The 23616-nt window shown below is 41.2% G+C and overlaps 1 protein-coding gene across 1 annotated transcript; it reads left to right on the top strand.

Moving 5' to 3' along the window:
• Positions 1–3020: 3020 nt before the first annotated feature.
• YOD1 (YOD1 deubiquitinase) lies at positions 3021–5747 on the top strand. Its single transcript, XM_072137447.1, has 2 exons — positions 3021–3435; positions 4312–5747. Exons 1-2 carry the CDS (start codon positions 3228–3230, stop codon positions 5004–5006), a joined length of 903 nt encoding a protein of 300 aa, XP_071993548.1. The 5' UTR covers positions 3021–3227; the 3' UTR covers positions 5007–5747.
• The last annotated feature ends 17869 nt before the right edge of the window (positions 5748–23616 follow it).

Here is a 23616-nt window from a genome sequence, read left to right as displayed (position 1 = left end):
GTCAGAGGGCAGGGCTTAAGTCCTTCCTACCAGGAGCTGTGGCGGACTGAATTTTCTCCTGCGCCACAGAGGCAGGATTTGCGCAATATGCGCAGGGGGAGAAGGACGATCTATAGTACCAGTATAAGGCACAGAAGTAGATATACTGTTCGTGACGCCACTAGCAACATTCCCCACCAGGGCCTGTGGCTGGCAGTTGTGGCCTAGATGTGGTCACAGTTCTTGGTATGGGGTCCAGAGGGCTGTCCTACAGCCTGACAGGTCTCCAGCAGGTGGTGTGTGCAAGAAATATGGAGGGAGAGGCTGATGTATTGATTTCTCCCTGGGGCAACCCCTAAGTGTCTGTAAGGTATGTCCCTGGGTGATGGATGGGGAAGCCCATGGTGGTACAGCTTTATCCAGAGAACAGACGGAGGCAACGTTGTGCAAAGTAACTCACGGTTCTTTATTAGAAAAACTGCAGACAACAGGCCAGAACGGTCTCGGAACAGATTCCGGATCACAGGAGTGGTCATGGAGAGTGGTCCTCAGGAATTGGTTCACCAGCCTGGTAGCAAATGCAGGCTGGGATGGACCTGTGTCCAGTTGTGGTAGCTACAGTTTTAGCTGAGTATCAGTCCTGATGGCGGACTGACACTGTTTCTCTCCTTTCTCTGTCTGTGTGACAGGGTGTGCTCTCTAGTGAGAGCTAGGGCCTAAAAGGCCTGTGGTAAGAGCATGTGCTCTCAGCAGTTTCTGGATTTCAACAGAGCTAGACCCGAAGAGACCTAGCCCCTCCCTGCCCAGGGGTTTTGTTATCCTGGTCAGGTGGTGGCTAACTCTCCAATCACACTCCAGTGTACATGGTGGAATACAATTGGTTAGAACCACATACCATTAACCATTGCCTGTTCAGGCAGTATCTACAGCTGCTAATACCTAGTGCTCAGGTTCTGGAACCTTCCTGGAGGGTTTGTGACTCCCTCTGTCAGTTCCTAACCTGGAGAGGGCGCTGTTTGCAACTACTCCCTTGCCCATGTATTGGCAGGGGTGTTGCACATATACATGCAGAGACTTGTCTAATTGAACAGATTTATTGAAAAGTGGCCAGCCCCTTTAACTACTCTAGCAACCAAGTCTTGGTTTTGCATACTGCTGTAACTAAATATGTGCTATGGCATATCCATTCAAGTCTGACATGACGGATGCCCAAAGAGTGTTTGTTTGTTGTCCTGTGCTTCTGTATCCATTTCTATAATGGATCTATTGCCCTCCTGAGATATAATGCATTGCCCTTCATAAGCAGTGCAGGGCGTTATATAACATCAAACAATCTCATGTCCCCTTGTGGGACAAAGTGATGTTATAGATGACATATAAAGTGTTACAGCATACTTATCAATTTGTGACATCCGTTTGCATGCCCATATTTGGATCTTAACCCGTTAAGGACACAGCTCATTTTCAACTTTAGGATTTTCCAAATCTGCCTGTGTCACGATATGCAGTTATAACTTTAGAACGCTCTATATTGCTGAGTTTATTTTAACACTGTTTTTTCTTTGTTGTACTTCACATTAATGCTATATTTTAGTTGAAATCTTTTGAAACTTATCAATATAAAAAAATGGAAATTTGGTGAAAATGTAAAAAAATGTGTGATTTCTAAATGTTATGCTCATCATACAGTGAGCTACGGGAACAGTAAACCCCCCTACAAATGATTTTAGAAACCACACCACTGTATCAAGGTTTATATTGAGCTTTTTACCACCACAGATGTTTTATAGAAATAATTTACATTGGGTCGTTTATGTGAAAATCTTTTTCCAAAAAGCCCCTGCTTTGGCCCCTAACTTTGTATTTTCAGGATTTTTGTAGAAACCAGGACATAAAAACATAAAAGAGCAGATCCTGCCAGAGGAGGCACACACCAGTATGTCAGTGTGCTTGGATCACAATCCTTCATCCTGGTGGTAGATTTCCTTTAAAAATGTGACCATCTGATCACTTGTTCAAATTAATACATTGCCATACTGATGTAAGGCAGCTCTGGGGTCCTTCAGGGCGCCTTCCCACGTGCTGTTTTCGTCGCATTTTTATAAGCATCCAAAATGAAAGTGGGAGGGGGTTTGGCCAAAACACATATGTGTTTGCAATGAAACGCATGCATTACATTGGAAGCGCATGTGTTTCAGGCAGACCCCCCCCTCCCACTTTTGTTTTGGATGGGTTTTAAAACGCAACGAAAGCAGCATGTCGGAAGGCAGCCCTTAGTGAACACCAGGTCTGCTGTGAATACGATTGGCACCCTCATGCTCAGTGGGTGAGGGGCGATCGCCGGGTGATTAAGTAGCTGTTTGTGCAGATGCTCGCCTGCCACATACATCCGGCCTTCTGTAAGCATCTCACAGGCTCTGCTTCTGAGACGCTGCGATCTCCATGATGTTGGGGAATGTGCAGCGGGAGTGGAAAAAAAAATAAGTTTTTAAGTGTAAAAACAGATGCCTAAAAAAAAAAAAGTAGACACATGATAAAGAATACGTCCGTTTTTGTCAATCTTAAGGCTGCATTCACACTACCGCAAGGGGGATGTATATACAGCCGATATACGTCCCCCATAGACGGCAATGGGCGCGCGGCGCCCTACGGGAGCCGCACACGTGCGGCACCGTACTGCTCCGTGCCCCGTGAAAAAATAGGACATGTTGTATTTTTTCAGGGCATACGGCGCCGTGAGCCATATATCCCTATGAAGAGGGGTGGGGGTGAGCAGCGCTCTCCCCCTCCCCCTGCGCGCTGCGGTGTGCCTGCCGTGCTACGGTACGGCGGGCACCGGTTGTTTGAATCCAGCTTCAAACATACACATTGCAGAAAACGTATACCTCATGCGGATGCAATAAAAATGATGTGAACCAAGCATAAATGGTGTAAACCAGTAACTAAAAGAACTTCTGCCAGCGGACGTCTGGACTTGGGTCTAGTGTATCTGTATCTGCGTGTACAGCTGGCAGCACCCTCCTGAGGAGTGTTACAGACTGCAGTTACCGCTCGCTCATGGCGCCGGTTAGGTCCCACATCCCCCACACTGAGTGCAGCCGTATGAGAGAGCACGAGAAACTGCCAGGATCCGCTCTCCGGCGCCATAGTGAAATCTCGCGAGACTCCATGAGTCAGCGGGCCCGGCCGGCCTCACCACCATTGTTGTGTTGTTATCCTGTGTTACTGGTACGCTGCTAGGTGCGGTAATGATGCGGCTCCGCTGTAAGACACGGGAGGGCACGCACCTGCTGCAGGGTCTAAGTGATGTCTCCAGTGTCCAGGAGCTACAGGAGAGGATAGCGGGGGTGACCGGGATCTCGGGGCCCACTCAGAGAGTTATGGTGGGATATCCTCCGGCCAGCCTGGACCTCAGTGATGGCAGCGCCACCCTGCGAGATCTGCCCATCAAATCCGGTAAGCAGAGCTGATAGTGGAAATGTGTTATGTGATCGCTCTATAGGCGAGATTACACAGTGCTCAATCTATGTATAACTGGCATAGGTCACCTGGATGTCCAGCCATGATTGTACGGGCATAGTGATGGGGCTACCCCAGAGTAATGGTCGCTCATAGACATCAGTGGGCGCTGGGTGATAACTCTGTACTCTGGCGCTACCACAAGAGTGGGGCTTTCCATGTTGGATGAGCCCTGTATTTTCTGATATTAGCTATATTTATTTAATGTTCAGCTTCAAAGGTTTCATTGATAATTTATTTATTTTTTTAATTCTCAAAGAGTTTTTCTGTGTTCCCCCACCATGAGAAAAAGTTGTTACTCAGCAGGTGAGTCAGCAGGTCCATTGAATAGCTGCTGGCAGCTCCAGAGGACCAGTCCAAGAGCCCCATCTGCTGTGGAGTATCAGATCTATATGTATCAGATCTATATGTATCAGATCTATATGTATCAGATCTATATGTATCTGATCTATATGTATCTGATCTATATGTATCTGATCTATATGTATCTGATCTATATGTATCTGATCTATATGTTAGGCAGGTTTAGTCACATAAAGGAAAAGCCTTTATGAGAAACCACTGAGCAAAGTGTCTGCTCTCTTCCCATTGATAAAACGGGCCTCTTGGGAGTCCATGTGTTTGCGGTGCTAGACCAATAGCTGTTGAAGGTGCAAGGGGCACCTTGGGATATGTTATTATCGGAAAATAAGCAGTGTTTTATTCATTCACACACAGCATGAAAATTAAGCAATGGAAATGAACCCACAACTGTGCTGATTGAAGTTGCAGGTATTTTTCTTCTGTTTTTCATGATTTCTGTCTTTTCAATAGGTGACACTCTTATTGTGGAGGAGGATAAAAATAAACCTACACCTGCCTCAATACACAGCTTCAACGATCGAACCATATCAAAGCGTCCGCAGATTGTCCGAAGGGTAGTGCCAGCTGACAATTCTTGTCTCTTCACCAGTGTTTACTATGTGGTGGAAGGCGGCGTGTACGACCCAGCCTGTGCACCAGAAATGCGCAGTTTAATTGGGGAGATTGTGGCCAGTGATCCAACAAATTACAGTGAAGCAGTGCTGGGTAAAAGCAATGATGAGTATTGTGCTTGGATTCGCAGAGAGGACACCTGGGGAGGTGCCATAGAAGTATCCATACTTTCCAAATTCTATCAATGCGAAATTTGCGTGGTGGATACTCAGACGGTGAGAATTGACCGCTTTGGGGAAGATGCTGGATACAGTAGAAGAGTATTGTTGATCTATGATGGTATTCACTATGATCCCTTGCAGCGTCAGTTTCCGGATTCTGACATGCCACCCATGACCATTTTCTCCACCTCTGATGATGATGCATTGGTGCAGGCTTTAGAGCTTGCAGATGATGCCAGGCGAAAGAGGCAGTTCACGGATGTTAACAGATTTGCCCTACGCTGTATGGTTTGCCAAAAAGGTTTAACGGGACAGTCGGCAGCGAGGGATCATGCCAAGGAAACGGGCCATACCAACTTTGGGGAGGTGTAACATCCCCCTCTGGTAGAATTGGTGGAAGCTACCTCACCTGTCTGAACCCAGGTTACAGTAAAGCAAAATTGTGAATAAGATTTGTCCTTTGTTCTTGGGCCAGAAAGCAGTAAAACTATTCAGTCTTCACAGATTACCTTATCATGCTGATGTGATCGTCGGCTCCTACCAATGCATTCCCTAGTCTGGCATATTGGTCTGACCAGGGTTAGTATTTCATGTCCTAGTCCTGAGCTTTTTCTTTTTTACCTAGAAGTTACTATTTGCAAGAAGAGCAGATGTTACATATTTATTATTTTGCCTTATTGCATGTTAAATTATAATCATCTTTTATGTACGTAGCATCCATTACTTGATTCACAAAATGTACAACCTTGATGTAGCACTTGGCAAAAGGCAGCTGCATGCAAGTGCTTAAGCATTAGAATACACCAAATAGTTCTGGACCTGGAAACTTTCTTTACTATTCCATGCTGGGCACTGCTTGTTATTTTACTACGTGCATTTGCTTGGTCTAAGCAGCTGCTGTACACATCTTAATATTTGCACTAGATGAATTTTTATATCACCACTTACATTTGTGAAAACTGTGAACACATATTGCAAATATTATTACAGTATTTAGCTGGAAAGAAGTGCCGACTTGGGAACAGTACTGAACTATTCTGAAGTCTTTTATGCATCTAATTACTTAACTTTGTATCTGCCAAATTAAGAAAATAAAATTTACAGGAAAAATAACTGTCAACACGTGAAACTATGACAATCTATAATGTGTAGGGCAAGTAGAGGAGTACTGCAGATGAATGAAGAATCTATTACCGATGTTTCCGGGATTCACTGCAATCGACACTCGTTTCCGCCAATGATTGGCTGAGCAGTCCCTACCAGGAGGTAAGTATCCATTCATAGTTTACTGCCTTACTCATATGGATTCTATACTTAATAATAACTTTATTTTGCTGGACAAGAAAAAACGGACCACCGTTTTGCGTATTAACTGTGTTTTATTGTAGACATTTGCTAAATGTGTCATACAAAAGTCATCAAGTTACTTGAATACTTTTTTTCTGTTGAAAAAGCTGACTAATATTTCTCTTAGAATGCCCACTCACACTAATAATGGCTGTTCAGTAAATGTGAACTTAGATGGAACTTGTCATTACTAAACTTAGGTAGGGTATGAAATATCCTTTGAGCATTTCCACTTTTATAAAGAGAAGTCTCTAAACTCTGGACTCTAAAGTCATATGCAGATAAGCTGAAAAGAGTCACTTTTTTTTTTCTTGTATCACACTGGTGGCACTTTCTGAGTATCTTGTTAGTTTGCTGTTGTTTTTGCTATAAAACCAGAAAAAATGTGTTGCAGAATTGATACAATTCCTAAATAACTGGCTTTACCTACAGCTCTATAGTACAAACAACACACAACTGCCTAGGGACCAGGTATTTTCGTATTTTGCATTTTTAATTTCACTTCCCATCTTTCACAATCAATGCCTTGTATTGGGAAGCTGAAAAAAATGTTCAAATGTAATTTGAAACTATAGAAAAAAAGCACCATTTCCATTGTGTACCCTTTTTTTTTTACGGCTTTCATTGTGCTCTCCAAATTAAACCTCTTATGTATACTTTGGGTTGGTACGATCATAGGGCTATCAAATATTTTATAACTTTTCTTATGTTTTAATACATTTTAAAAAAGTGGGTTTTTTTGCCCTACTCTGACGCTAATAACTTTTTCATACCTTTAGTGACTGTACCACTTTATGATCACTTTTTATAAAAAAAATTTATGTAAAATGGCGAAAAAGTGATGAGATTTGGATTCATAGCTGGGTATAACTGTTTTTATATTTTAATAGTTCAAGATTTTTTGGACTCGGTGATACCGGACATGTTTACGATTTTATCTGTCCGCAAGCAATCAGCAACCCCTGATATAACCCCTGTATAATAGAGCAAAGACCTGGCCTGTATGGAGAGGGAACAACCTTATGAGCCTTCTCCATTTAGCCTTAACCTATGTTGTATATTTACATTGGGCAGGTAAAAGATGAGATGGAACCAAAAGCATGGTACTAGCTACTATTGAGCCCAAGATGGAGACTTCTGAAATAATACTGCCCCTCCTGTCTCTGAGTGCCTCACTTGAGGCAAAAAGTGTCTCTTTTCAGCTCATTTGCATATGTATAGTTTTAGATTAATGACAGAGTTTCGGAATTAGGGAATGGATTCTGGAAAGGATTTATCATGCTCTACCTGATGGTGCTATTAGTTTTGTGGTGTTAAAGTTCCCTTTAAAATCCTTCATCTTGGACTATATGAACCATCATTTGTTATCCTGTTTGGATTTCCTTCCGGAAAAGTTTCCTTATACCTTCAGAAGCTGTTGATTCAGTTACACCCTGTGATTCCCTCGTAGGCATATACACTTTGTGAGGCCTAGTGAGCACATACAGACGGGAGTAACCTGCTGCCAGACACCTTTATCTGCAACTTGTGTCAAAGGAACAAAGGCAGCTTGAACAGTTCTCAACCCGCCTCAGTATTATATTCCATAATACATTACAAGCTATGTTATGTATTGTAAAATCAGACTGGCTAGGTTTTGGTTCAAGTATGAAATATCAGTTTAGATGTAATGTTTATGGACCCACTTCCCACTGCTTGTTAGGAAATTATACAGAACATGTTGGCTTGGTGGTTCCCCGGGGCTTGCAGTTTACCAGGCTATGCTGGTACTGTCCATTTATAAGGGGCCATAAAAGTCAGTGAGTTGCTACACAGTCATGATATAAGCTACAAAACTCTCATTGCCAGGTGCTGGAAGGTAATCTATGTAGAACAAACATATCAGTCAGGTCTGGATTTTCTGTTGTCCATTCCATTTAATAAAAAAAAGGATGGGCAAAGTTGGCAGCAGAATAGAAACTTGAGCGGAGGCATGTTTCTTTGTGTGTTACCCTGACTTAGAATGCTGTAAGTCTTTATATTATTTTACTTAAGCTTTATGTTTTAAGCTGTATTTATTGAAATATGTGTAATACATTGTATCACTGTATATATAACACTGATGTTATGAAATGGAGCTGATTTGCTTTAGTCTTCTATCATGTGGCTGTGATTTTTTTTTTTTAAACCTATTCTTCTATAACCAATCCATTGATGCTTTAGTAAAGAAAAGTAGATTGGTCCAATGGTTTGGATATAGCTTGCATATACTTGGATCAAAACTCCTATTGACTTGAATATAATTGTGTTTTCTCAAACCAAAAGCCAAGTTTTCAATGTAGCGTTGCCAGTGTGTGTGTGAGCCTTATCGGTTGCGTTGCCTTTGGTTACATACATCTCAAAAGCATTTTTCCAAATTGACCATTTGATCAATTGATGTTAAAAGCTAACCAAAAATATTCTTCTGACATGTCATAGTCTGTAGTCTATAGGCTTGAACCATGTTTTTTGAATGATGAGGCTGTACCACCCCTCAAGGGCCCTTAATTCCATTCTACACCATCACAGCAGCTAAGCAAACGGTTTTTGAAAGCTAGAACACTTTTCAGACATAAATCTGCCCCAATATCAGACGTGTTCTACTTACCCATGGGAGCCAATCAGAGGTCAGCTTTCATCAGAGGACAGCTGTTTATAAAATTAAAGCTGAGCTGTGATTGGTTTCCATAGGCGACTAGAACAGTTTTACCTCAGACACTTCTGATGTAAAGTGCACATTTGACATGCAGAATCCATACAGGGTTAATTATTTTTTTATCTTCTCCCTTTTAAAAAGGGAACCTATGGGGTGACTTTTGGACACTAAAGCGTCAACAATACCTTTGGTGGTTTCTTACTGAGATTAAATCGGGTGTTTTCTTCTCTGTATACCTTGCTCCTGGCCCGTAGGCAGTACTCCTTATATACGGTAAAGCGGAGATGTTCTGCTCCAGCTTCATAGGAGAAGTGTGTAGGGCTACTGGGGTAGTAAGAAAATATTTAAAATGTTGAAATTTAAGTTACAATATGTAACATCTTGTATTATTGTATTCTTGTGTTCCCTCGTGGCTAATAATAGGGCAGTTGCAACCTATTGTTCCTATTGCTGTTTTCCCTATTTTTATCATTGCATTGACAAGTAGGGGATTCCTAGTCTTATAAACATTTTGCAAACAGCTGACAATGAATTAAAATATCAAAGGAGCAATATTTTACCAGTTTTTTGGTTCTTTCTATACTATCATTTTATAACACTAACTTTCTCCTACCACCAAGATCTGTCACCAAGACTCCTGCAATGGTATCTCTACATCACAATTGTTTTTATGGAATTTGAAAACTGCTTTAAATCCCCTACCCTGGTTCTTTCTTGTATTGGAAAGAGGCATGGTTCAATACTAGATACGGCATGTGGACAAGTGTGGTGTTGTGCTGTTTTTTGGGGGGAGACTGTGAGTCCTAACTGGGAGGGGGAGACTGTGAGTCCTAACCTAAAATAATCCTAAAGCTTCCACAGAAGCTGCTCTATCTTTCCCGTGCCCACCACACCTCGACATTGATCACAGCTCCCAATACGGAAGGGTAAATGGAGCCTAAATAAAATTCCCTTACTTTTGGCATGATATAGCCCCCTCCCCCTGTTCCCCAACATTATGGTCAATAGTAATGCATAGAATTACAACAACACATCCTATTGTTCAGGTATCCTTTACCTCACCACAGAGAAGCTGGAGTAGAATAAAGAAATTGTAGTTATATTCTTCTTCCTTTTTGTGTAGTCATGAAAATAAATCGGTTATCTGTGCTTTTCTCCCCCAATAAAATTCATCAACTAAGAAACATCTCTGCTTATTGTTCCTGCTAAATGCCTGAAATGTATGCCTTCAGATGGCGCACGATCCCTATATTATATAGTGAATGTCATCTATAAATCTGTCTGTATGGCATAGCCTTAAATATCCAAGGAGAAAACGTCTTTCATCTGCTTGTATTACATGTATGTACATGCTCTATGTAATCTGTGAATGAACTTTATGAGGTTTCAGCTACATTTGATCACATTATGATGTACATTGCTACTTTACATTGTTTGCACCATAGTGTTTGGTTTACAGTTTTCATTTGGACAAAATACTGTACATTATATACAGTACATAATACTATGCTGATATTTTTTTTTCTGAGGTGCTGCTTTAACTGATAACTGCTTGACAATGACTTCTACCTTGAATACATTTTGATAAGTACAGAAGACAGTGACTTTGCTTTGTGTGTTGGTTCTGCCCTTATATAAATAAAGTCTCACTATTTAATCAAATATGTGTTGTGTCATTAACATATAACTACAATGGGGGATGTATCATCACACTTACCTCAGTTATCTTGCTTTTGTCAATTTGTGGCAAATTTATGACTCAACCATGACTAAATAGTAGTTCTAAATAGTATAAATTTAGGCACAACCCCAGTCTAGTCCCCCAGTGGGGCAGGAGACCGTAAAGGGGTTTCCCCACCAAACAATTTAGGCCCACAGGATAGGAATTTACTCGCTGATTGGCCATCTGCCCCGCTCATCTCGGGGAGTGACAAGGGGTCTGATGGTGGTACTTCAGCGCCCCCTTCTCTTGATCTGTTAGAGTCTAATCACTGAGACCCCCACCGATCAGCAAGTAAGGTCCTATCTTGTTTGGTGGGAAAACCCCTTTAAAGACAGTTTAACACTATCATAGTTCCCCAAAAAAGATTCAAACTTTAAACCGTCATATATCCTGGACCGTGTCGTCCAGATACACAAATCTGTTGTCATATGAAAGAGAAGATACAATATAACATCAGGATTCTAGGTGAAACGAAACTTAGCCGTATACATTGTTAAAGTTAAATTGTTTTTTCCAACTTCAGATCTCAATTCTTGACTAACTTTAAAAGTGGATATCTCTAGAGATATGACAGTATGCAGTGAGCACCCTCCACCCTGTTGGCTGAAGGAAGAATGCAGAAGGAGCTGCAAAAAAAACTTTACAAAAGTACATGCACCCTCTATCCGAACCAGGAAAATTGTGTTGGATTGACACTGTACATATTTCTAACATATTTTGGTAAAGCTTTATAAGATTTTACTTTAAAGGGGTTTTCCCAGCAATCAAGTTAGACCCTATCCACAGGGTGGGGCCTAACTTGCTGATCAGTGGGGGTTTTAGTGATGAGACCCACAGATCACGAAAACCTCCATCAGACCCTTCGTTGCTCCCTGAAATAAGTGGAACAGACGGGCACGCATGTCCCTTCTACTCCAGTCATCTCTATGGAGATTGCTGACGGCCGGGCCCTCTGCATAGATGCCTAGTGCATCTTGATTCCGATCAGCACGACAATTGATTGCTAAGAGAGCTGGGAGTGTGTCTTTAACGGTCTGTAAGTAACAGACCAATACAGATGTAGTGCAAAATCCCCATACACTGCTATATAGTTGCATTGTGTTATACCTAGGGGTTTAAAAAAAACTGTAAGAAATCAAATTAAGAACTAAAAAAAAAAAATTAATCACGTAAAATTATGAATAAAAAGTGATAAAAAGGTCCTACACTCCCAAAATGGAAGCAATGAAAACTTTAAAATCTTTTTATACAAAAGCGTTTAATTTTTTAAAATCTATTAAAACATAATAAAACCTATATAAATTTGGTATCACTGTGATCGTACCAAACCAAAGAATATATCTGAGGTGTCTTTTGGAGCTCCCAGTGAAAGTCTTAAAGATAGAGCCCACAAGAAAATGATGCAGATATGTTTTTTTGCCAATTTCACCACATTTGGCATTTTTTTCCAGCTCTCCAGTACACGGCATGGAATATTAAACACCGTCACTAGGTTGCATAGAAAATAAGCTCTTATACAGCTCTGTACAGGGAAAAATAAAAAAAGTTATGGATTTTTAAGGGGGGTGGGGCAAAAAATGGAAACACAAAAATTAAAAAGGAGAGTGGTGTTAAGGGATAAAAATTATGGACTGTTCATGTGTTTGTCAGTGGGCAAACTTACAAGGGATCAGATAATTATTTCCTTCACTGTATGTCCTTCAACAACAGAGAAGTTGAAGGAGGACATACTGCTGTTTAGTTGCTGGTATTGCAATCTACAAAGCTAACAGCAGAGGGTGCTTTTATACTATACTATGTTTACAGTGTTTTCTGAAGGAAACCTATCATTTGTCATTTGCTGTAGATACACTGATGCAGAAACATATCTAGTTTAATCCCTGCACAAACAAATGTGCAGTTTGTCCACAAGTTTATCTGCTGAAAACACTTATGTTTTGGTGCACGCAGCTGTATGATGTGTAAATTTTTGCGTGGCAAGCTAATGTTTTCTTTGCTATCTTTTTGGGGATGTTATACTATGCTTGTGGGTGGGGTGGGTAGTGGCTGTGGTTTAGGGAAAAGTGGAGTCCACTTTCTTTAGCCCAAAAGTTGGGAGGTTTGTTGTAGGACCTTATGTTACCAAATGAAATGAACCTACCAGAAGCGGAACCAGAGTCTAATATCTGCGCCTTAGGAAAGTTGCACACTGAGTTGAAAATTATACAAATCCTAGTGCTATCCCACCATCATTTTTTTGTGTATTACACATTTCATTCTAGTGGTGTCAGATTTTGTTCTTCGGGAGGCAGCCACCCAGCACCATCTAATGGGTGCCAGTGGCTGCCTCCTGTGAAGCCCATCAGCGCACTGAAAGTGACCTCTATGGCCCTCTGTAGCCGCTGTGGCTATGGAGGAGGACGCTTGCTCCCTGGCAGCCTCAGTTTTGGTGATTCTTTCGCTGCAAGCGACAAAAAAAGAGGCTGAGAGAGATTTACAACATCAGCGGAAGAAGTGGTTAAACCCAAAAGGGGCAAAAAAAAAGTGTTTGTTTCTTACCCCTTCAAGTCAGACAGGGCAACTTGCAGCTGTGTCATGTCTCATTGGAATGACAGAGGTGTTAAAACACACTCCATAAAAAATTCAAACTTCAAGTTCCATGAAGTGTTCACTTTACCAAATATGTTTCCAGAGGGAGAACTCCCAGCAGATTGGGAGACAGAAACAGTCACTAGGTCACTTGCGTCTTCTGAGAGGTGTAAATACAGCGAAATACAAATGACCAGAGTAGGGTAAATTATTCAAACAGGGCTGGGCCATTGCATAATCCTCCGAGATTTTGCAAGTCTTACTTTCAGGACCACAATAGTCAATAGTCTGGATTCCATTCTAGTCAATATACAATTTAAAATGTCAGATGCAGTTGGTCCATTATCATTGCTGTTGTCAAAATCAGAACAGAAGCGCAGCTTAGAAATGGCCAACAACACCCAGAGGCTATTAGCACTGTTAAAGGCTATAAGCAGAGCGGTGCTCATAGTGGGGCAGACATTTAATTTTGTTACCACCATAAGGGGAGCTAAATGGCTCGTAGCTGTGGGTATGTTAGATTTAGCCCTGAAGGCACACAAGTTTCTGAACACGGAAACAACTAATGTTTTTGGTGCAGAATTCATTCAAGAGGTCACTGCAAGATACTGGGTTAGGAAATCATTTCCAGATTTAAATAAACCTGCCCATACTTTCAAACATCCCTTTCATGAAACAGGTTGGCCATACAAATCCCAGGGACAGACCCGCGACTACACCCAGGGACCATATAGAAAGGCGCTCACGAAGGCAAGAGGCATCTCTACAGCCAGAGGTAGTTCCTACAGACCCGGAACCTCAAAAAGAGGTCAATCAGGTAAATTTGAATACTGGGGCATATTTAAGTGCCTGGAAGGAGTTCAATACAGATCAATGGGTAACATAGATTATAAGAAACGAAAAAACGCTGAATAGATTTCTGAACTGAATATGAGAGTATCACAGACTTAAGGCTTTTATTGCAAAAAGACAAATATCTATTAAAAGTAGACCTAAAAGAAACATTCCTCACGATTTCAATTGCCCCAAAACACAGGAGATTACTCCAGCTTTATTGGAGAGGCATCATATACCATTGGAACATCATTGTGTTTGGCCTCTCAAATGCTCCATATACGTTCACACGAGTGTTAAAACCCATCACACTTAAAAAGTCAAGGAATCTTATCTCAAGTGTATCTAGACGATATACTAATTTTCCATTTAGATCCTCAATTTAGAATTGAGGACAGCGAGACTAGTATGCCTTCATATGATAAAGAATACGAGTCCTCCTCAGATCATTGCTCTAGAGATGGAAAACAAGACAGCGATAGCGTATGTGAACAAAATTGGGGGAACACTGTCCAGGCAGTTATACCTGGAGGCCCTAGAATTGTGATGTTGAACATAAATCTGAGAGCTCAATATGTTCCAGATCAATCAAACACGATCACAGGCTCTATGTCCAGACAGAAATTGTCCCTGGCAAAAATAGTGTTGACAACATACAATTTCTCAAAAATAACTCAATTTGGTCAGAGACAGATAGATCTGTTCGCTTCGGAGACTACAACTCAAACTCAAGTGTTTGTAGCGAGAATATGGTCTCCAAGGGCATGGAGAGGGGATGCACTATTCTTTCACTGGCAGGGTCTGCAGGACCCTGAGATAATCCTTTCCTCACCCGAATTTAATTGCACATACACTACAGAAAATTCAGGAGGAATTATAATCCCGGACCTGACTGCAAAAAAATTATATTTGCGATTAATAAGGGGCACTATTGCATCCAGACCAATTGTACCCAAATTTACATCTATGTGGGACACATCATAGCATACACACATCACAGTATATATTATATGCATATTATGCTGTACAGTGTGCTTCATAGGATGGCAACACTGACAAGGTCCACAGTTATTGCTGCAAGTCCCTCCCCACCTTTGACCATCTGTTGTCTGAGCTACAGTCTAGGTTTACCGTATATATACTCGAGTATAAGCCAAGTTTTTTCAGTTTATTATCGAGTCAATAAAAAAAAAAAGTGCACTCACCCACCAACGTCCCCCGGCAGGTCCTCTTCTATCCATTGATGCTTCGGCATTGGCAGGGGGGCTGGGTTGCATCATGCATTGCATTATTAGGGGGGCTGCATTGGGCATTTCATCACTAGGAGGGGCTGCTGCAGGGCATTTCATTTCTTGGGGAGGCTGCTGAGCAGTGAAGGCTGTGACCAATGCATTTTCCAGCCTAGGCTTATACTGAAGGAAAGTTTTCCCATTTATTTGTGATAAAATTAGGGGCCTCAGCTTATACTCTGTTTCAATCATACTCAAGTATATACAGTACAAATAAATAAACAATAAGAAATTCATTAAAAAAATTAATTAAACCCCTTCACACTACGTGGCTGAGCCCTCTTCATACAGAGATGGGCAGCAAAGACCCATCGCTAACACCCACAGTCAGTACTTGCACCAATCGTGGGTGTTAACCTTTTCTTTGTCGCCGGCGGCACTGGAAGCATGGTGCCGCCATCTTACCTCCGATCGTCGCTCCCCCGAACGTCATCGGGAGGCGGCGATAGGTTGCCATGGTAGCCTCGGGTCTTTGTTTGACCCGAGGCTGAATGGCTTCTGCATATCAATTACAATCAGCCTGTGGCTCATTGTAATGTATAGTGAGCAGAAATGCCATATACCACGATACAGTTATATTGTAGTATATGGTAGGAAAGATCTGACCATCTAGAGTTAATGTACCCTAGATGGTCTAAGAAATAGTGGGGAAAAAAAAGAAAAAAAAAGTTTAAAAAATGTAAAAAAATAATAAAATATTAGAAGTTCAAATCACCCCCCTTTCCCTAGAACTGATATAAAACATAATAAATAGTAAAAATCCCAGACACATTAGGTATCACCGCGTCCCACCGCGTCAGAATTTAAAAACGGTTATTGACGGCGGGGACCTCCGAGATGGGAAATGGCGCTCAAATGTCTGAAACTCGACTTTTACACCTTTTTACATGACATAAAAAATATATTAAAAAATTATCAAAATGTAGCACAGTCCTCAAAATGGCAGCAATTAAAACGTCGGCTCATTTCGCAAAAAATGACCCCTTCCCCAGCTCCGTACTCCAAAGTATGAAAAAGTTATTAGCGGCAGAAGATGGCAAAAATGTTCTTTTATGTACACATTCGTTTAATTTTTGAAAATATATTAAATCGCAATAAAACCTGTATAAATTTGGTATCACAACGATCATAGCGAACCAAAGAATAAAGTAGAGGTGTTATTTGAAGCGCAGATTGAAAGTCGTAAAAACTGAGCCCACAAGAACGTGACGCACACACATTTTTTTTCAATTTTTCCACATGTGGAATTTTTTTACGGCTTACCACTACATGGCAGGGAATAATAAATAACATCACGGGAAAGTTACATTTGTTACACACAAAATAAACCCTCACACAGCTCTGTACACGGAAAAATGAAAAAGTTATGGATTTTTAAAGATGGAGAGCGAGAAATGAGCGAAAATACCCTGCGTCCTTAAGGGGTTAAAAAAATATGTAACAGCGGTTGTTCTTGGTGTTCAGATCCAGTTTTTCTCACTGTGGTAAAAGAAGCAATGGGGAACCTCAAACCCTTCCTCTCACTGCGGTTAAAGGCGCCCTGTTATTATTTCTGCAAGAATGGTGATGGTGCTTCTGGGGGTGGCATGACATCCTCCCTTTTTGGGGGGAGACAGGTGGCCTTGTGACTTGGGAGGCAATGGTGCAGGCTGTGCCAACTGAAGCAGCAGGGGAAGCCTTAGGTGTTTTTTCAGGCATTTTTGATGTGTCCCAGCCATGTTAGCTCTGTAAGTGCCTGGTCAGGCTCAGATTGTTAAGGCTTGCTTTATGGACCAGTGGCACAGCATGCAATTGACACATGTTCTGTCTTCTGCAATCATGTGTTCTGTCTTCTGCATCGGCCATCTTTATTCTGTGAGAAAAAATACCATACAGCCTACACCCTGTGGGATGGTCTTTGTGTCCTGGGTTCCTGCGCGCAGGCAGGAGCAGGCAATCACGTGACTACGGGCTGACGGCTGCACCTTTGCCCCTCTTTCGCTTGTTCTTCCAGCTTTTTGACCACCACTTTACTTTTTTTAGACTTTATTTTTATTACATAAACTTTATTTGTTTTTCTATTTTTTAATACTTTACCCCGCACATTTGATCTCTTTTATAATGCATTGCATTATACTACTTATTATGACTGCATGCCTCTGGCATGCCCTAATAGGATACTACAGGTAGCCCAGAGATCCCTCAGAGCACCCCTGGGTTGCCTGTGACGTCATCAGCACCACACAATTGTTGCTGCGTTGTGCCGATGGGTGACCAAGGTAGCCCATTCTCTCTGCATCCACTTAGACACCACGGTCCATGTTCAACAATTATCTTTAATAAAGATAACACAGCCCGGTTCATGAGTTTTGAATCTGTTTGTAATGTATATTGAGAGATAGTTAATATCTATGGCAAACCTTATGATTTACATTTCAACGGCTGTCAACAGAAATTAGCTTTTGCTATTGTGAAATCTGTAGCTTTCTGTTCTAAAATGGTAGTCTATTTGCATGAAGAAGTATTGCAACATTAGGATTTGTCTCTTTTTTTAAAATTTTCAAAATCCCAGAAGCTGATTCATCATTGTGTAATAGAGTAACCTTACATATTCATATGCTTGTATTTTTGGCAACACTAAAACTATTTCTTGTACATTATAATCTATGAAAAAGTTTTGGGACTGAACTCTTAGTACCACAGCAAACAAGCATGTTTGTATTTTCTCAATTTTAACGCAGTGTAGGCAAAAGGACTCACATCATCAAAGTTATTTATGTCTTTGTGACACTACCGTCCTGAGGGTGCGTTCAATTTTTCAGATGCAGTTTTTAAAGCCAAAAACAGTCTGGGATCATAATGAGAACATATCATTGATTTCATTACTGCATCTGAAAAACTGAACACACTGTGAACACACTTTTTAGGGTGGCTGCATATAGTGTGTAACAGCTGCAGCATTTATTCCACAACACAGTTAGTGTCTGTCATTGATAAAGCTTTAAAGAGTATCTGTCATGCAAATCAACCCACCCAAAATAAAGACTTCATTAAAACTATAGCACATATCCCTAAATGGTTCATTTCCATGTCTGCAATTTTACAAAAATCAGTTAGTAAACTTATATGCAATTTACCTGATCTGAGTCCAACACAGTAAGCGAGTCCTGCATGGTAAATTTTACTTGCACTGTCCTCCTTGTTCCTGATTGACAGATTATGATAGTCTGTATGGAGAGCTCTGGTACATCATTGGGCACTTAAAGCCATGTGACCAGGATGAAATCATCTAAAGTCCTGTTACATCTGCAATATCTACCTCATGTATGTATCTGATCACATGAAATCACAGCAACCTCCATGGGGAGGATGGGTAGGAGTAGAAGCCCATGGATGCTGCTGTGATTTCATGTGATCAGATATTTGCAAGGTGTACATTTTGCTTATGTTAGGAGGCAAAAGGACCTGTGATGATGTCACCCTGGTCATATGACATGCTGAGAAGAGCCATGGGACATGGGGAGGAGTAGGTAATAGGGGCTGGCCTTCTCAGATGTCAGGTAATATAAGATGAAGTTGATTTATGGGGATGTAAGGGTCACAATTTTTAGCTAAAAGAAGGGTGTCAGTTAGTCAATAGGGCTCTTTAGGAACCTGTCACTATCAATATATGAGAAAATGTGGTGACAGATTCTCTTTAAGCTCTGCGTCCAGATTCTGCAGCATTAATTGACATTCTGAATCTGCTACAGAAATCAGTTTCTGCTGCAGGTTTTACTTTGTTGTATGAATAGTATTTGTATAAATCTCATCAACTACCCTGGTACTGTAAAACCCTGTGGATTAGTCACAGACAGTTTCTCTGTGGTTATTTGGTGACAATTTTAGACTGTGTGCAGTTGGCTTTGATCACTGAATCCAGGTCTTTCATTCGTTCCCTTACCACAGGTGAGCTGATTGACTTCTAAAGTGGTACAGTAATAGGATGCCACCAGTGAATGAAGTCAGTTCCCTTTTATATATTTCATAATCAGAGGTAGCATCGAAGATTAGAAGTGTTTGGGAACCACATCAGCCCAGCCACAAATTGACAGACCATGGAAAGTTCCAGGGCAAGGTCCCTGAGGACTGAAGCACATGTGCATGTAAGAAATTTTCTACTTTCTGAAATACTCCTCCTCGTATGCACCCGGCCTAATAATCATTCTTCAATTAAAATGGATTCTTGTTGTTGTCACCATTGACAAGATTTTAGGGTTTGAAGATTGTCAAATAACTTTTTGAGGAGTGGGCAATTAAACATCCAACTATATTGTTGAGGCTGCCTACAATTACAAAGTCCATTTAAAGAATTGGCAAATGAGGCCTAGTCTGTCATATGGCATACTCTTACTGTCTTTATATAGTTTCATTGTGCTGAGAGTGGTGAAACTATATTTGGGATCAACCACTATACAGCGACATTCTATACCAGCTCTCTTAAATTCTATATATGTTTTATTGTTTACTTCACTGCATTTATAGTATAAGCACTTCCGAGAATTATAATTATTATGTAACAGTTCTGTATGGAGCATTTTATAAGCCATTTAAAACTCCCCTGTTATTTGCAGCAGTCACTCAATTGGGCAGTTACCTACTTTAGTACATATTTACCCTTTAAGGACACAGCCTCCGTGTACAAATAGTACTTCCTAGTCATGATATTTAATTTTTTTTTTTTACTTTACTTGAACCCTGTACTTGAGTCTGATCGATCCTAACATATATTGCAATCCTATGGGTTTTCATAGTATCATAGTATATAAGGCTGGAAAAAGACGCAAGTCCATCAAGTCCAACCTTTAAGAATTAAATAAATGTTTTATCCCCATAACCCGTGATATTTTTGCTCTCCAGAAAGGCATCCAGGCCTCTCTTGAACATGTACATAGAGTCCGCCATAACAACCTCCTGCGGCAGAGAGTTCCATAGTCTCACTGCTCTTACAGTAAAGAACCTTTGTCTATGGTGATGGTAGAATCGCCTCTCCTCTAGGCGTAGAGGATTCCCCCTTGTTCTGGTCACAGGCCTAGGTATAAAAAGATCTTTGGAGAGATCCTTGTACTGTCCGTTCAGGTATTTGTACATTGTAATGAGGTCTCCCCTCAGTCATCTTTTTTCTAAACTGAATAATCCCAAATTTTGTAATCTGTCATTGTATTCTAATCCCCCCATTCCCCTAATAATCCTGGTTGCTCTCCTCTGTACCCGTTCCAGCTCTACTATATCCTTTTTATACACTGGTGCCCAAAACTGTACACAATATTCCATGTGTGGTCTGACCAGCGATTTGTATAAGGGCAAAACTATGTCTTTATCATGAGAATCTATTCCTCTCTTGATACATCCCATACTTTTATTTGCTTTGGCAGCAGCTGCCTGGCTCTGGTCACTAAAATTAAGTTTACCATCCACCAATACCGCCAAGTCCTTTTCAGCTCCAGTTTTACCAAGTAATTGACCGTTTAGAACATAATTATACTTTTTGTTTCCATGGCCCAAGTGCATAACTTTACATTTATCTACATTAAATCTCATCAACCATTTCTCTGCCCACTCCTCAAGCTTCCACAAATCCCTCCGTAATGCTAAACTATCGACCTCAGTATTTATTACTTTACACAGCTTAGTATCATCTGCAAATATTGAAACTTGACTGTGTAAACCCACTACAAGGTCATTAATAAAAATATTAAAAAGAAGTGGCCCCAATACTGACCCCTGTGGCACTCCAGTAGTAACCACAACCCAATCTGAGAATGTGCCATTAATGATGACCCTCTGTTTTCTATCACTAAGCCAATTACTTACCCAAATACACAGATTTTCTCCTATTCCCAGCAGTCTCATTTTATATACCAACCTTTTATGTGGCACAGTGTCAAATGCCTTTGAAAAGTCCAGATATACAACATCCACAGCGTCCCCCATATCCAGTCTTGAACTTACCTCCTCGTAGAAACCAATCAGATTAGTCTGACAGGACCGATCTCTCATAAACCCATGCTGACGCTGGGTTATAAGGTTGTGCACAGTGAGATACTCCAGGAAACCCCTCAAATATTTTCCCCACCACAGCAGTTAGACTCACGAGTCTGTAGTTTCCAGGATCGCTATTTGATCCTTTTTTGTATATTGGTACCACATTTACTATGGGCCAGTCCTGTGGAACATAACCAGTCCTCAGTGAATCTTCAAATATTAAAAATAACGGTCTGTCTATCACCGTACATAGTTCATGCAGAACCCGGGGGTGTATGCCATCTGGCCCCGGTGATTTATCTATCTTAGTGCTTGAGAGGCGGCGCCGTACCTCTTCCTGGGTTAAACTGTTGACATTCCACAAAGAATTTTCATTATTCCTCATTGAGTCTTCCACCAGGGGATTTTCCTGGTTAAAGACAGTTGAGAAGGCGACATTCAGTAGACTGGCCCTTTCCTCATCTCCTTCCACCATGACCCCCATGTTATTTCTAAGGGGACCCACACTCTCTGTTTTTAGTTTCTTATCATTTATATACTTGAAAAATAATTTGGGATTATTTTTGCTCTCTCTGGCAATTTTTCTCTCAGTCTCTATTTTTGCAGCCTTTATCTGCTTTTCACAGGATTTATTTTTCTCTCTATAATCCTGTAATGCCTCATCGCTACCTTCACGTTTTAGCACCTTAAACGCCTTATCTTTCTCGCTTATTGCTTTCCTTACAAGACTAGTTAGCCACATTGGCTGTTTCTTGTTCCTCTTATGCTTTTTCCCATAAGGTATGTGTTTCTCACAGGACTTTTTCAGAATATATGAGAAAAATTCCCATTTTTTGGGGGGGGGGGGGCTTTTGTCTTTGAGAACATTATCCCAGTCTATGCTTTTAAGGTCTTCCCTTAGTTGCTGAAAATTTAGAGTGTTGGTTGCCCCTTCCCTAACGTTCTTAGTAAACCGTAGTACTAAGTGCTGGAACAAACCCTGAACCTCTGAACTGAACTCGGCCAATCTGTTTAGTTCATCAGTTATAGTTTGTTCTGGTAAATCTCACACACATTAACCAAGAAAACAGGCCTACAATTTAGTTTTTAATGGCTTTCTGGACTTGTCAAGGGAACTGCACAAATTTGGCAACATGTGGCATAATAGTTTTGAGAAAAGGTTGGCTTTTCGAAGCAGGGTGGGGACCAAACACCACCTCATGGTTGTTTTATTTACAAGCTTGTAATGGTTATTTTATATAAGCCCCCCTGACACCCTATAGATTCATTAGATACAGCCCCCCGTCCCCACGCATTCCTTATGTACAGTTTTATGTTGGGCCTCCGCAGCAGCTTTGGACCTCAGCACTTGCCCAGGTACACCCAGTGCTGGCGCCGGCCCTGTTTATGATGTATATCATAATGTATATATTAAAGGAAATCTGCCATCAGGATCACATATTTTCACCTAAAGATAGTTTCCCATAGACATATTACCGTAATATATACTCGAGTATAAGGCAAGTTTTTCAGCACAAAAAATGTGCTGAAAAAAAACAACGATGCTCGAGTCTATTAAAAAATGTCAATGCTCACATTTCCAATGGGCCGGCTATATACTGGGGCATGGGCTGGCTATATACCAGAGGCTTGGGCTGGCTAGCTATATACTGGGCAGAGGCTTTGACTAATGCATTTCCCACCTTAGGTTTGTACTCAATAGGTGTTAATCTGGTAAAATAAGGTACCTCTGCTTTTATTCGGATCGGCTTATACTCAAGTATATACGGTAATTCCCAATCTGCTTTTATTATTAACATTACTGCTTCTGCGTACTCTTAAAAGTATCTAAAAGTATACCTGGCTCCCTGCCAGTAAACAGGATTGAGTCATAGTGGCGTATGTTCCAAGGCTGTAATCAGCATCATTATCTGAACCCTGCACTGCTAACGCTCTCCCCACTCCCTCATGTAGCCGTAACCTAACTCTGTACGCCAGGCATCTTTCTGTCAGCTCACGTCAGCAGGAGGGAAGGCAGGGAGGAAGATCTATCAGAGCAGAGATCAGATAATGATGATGTTAATAACATCAGGGAATCAGCGCCTCCATGACTCCATTAAAAATGAGTGGAAGCAGTAATGTTAATTATAAAAGCAGATTGGGAATTAGTATTAGAAAGTCTATGGAAATGTGTCATTAGGTGAAAATGTGTGATCCCGATGACAGGTTCCTTTAACCCCTTAACGCTCTGCGCCGTAGCTCTACGGCGCAGAGGTATAAGGGATGTATGAAGAGGGCTCACGGGCTGAGTCCTCTTCATACAGAGGTGGGGGTTTTTGCATTTTGCAACCCTCTAAACGCCGCCCGCAAAGTCGCGGGCGGCGTTTAAAAGACGGCGGCGCGCGGGCGCCGCCATCTTTTTTTCGATCGCCACGCCCCCGAACGTCATCGGGGGGCGGCGATCGGTTACCATGGTAGCCTCGGGTCTTCTCTTGACACGAGGCTACATGGTTTATGCAGGTTCGTTACAATGAGCCAGTGGCTCATTGTAATGTAAGACCTGCA

This window comes from Engystomops pustulosus, chromosome 2, assembly GCF_040894005.1.
Source record: "Engystomops pustulosus chromosome 2, aEngPut4.maternal, whole genome shotgun sequence".
Taxonomy (NCBI): domain Eukaryota; kingdom Metazoa; phylum Chordata; class Amphibia; order Anura; family Leptodactylidae; genus Engystomops; species Engystomops pustulosus.
Note: the sequence above shows the minus strand (reverse complement) of the source record. Positions and strands in the feature narration are given on the sequence as shown.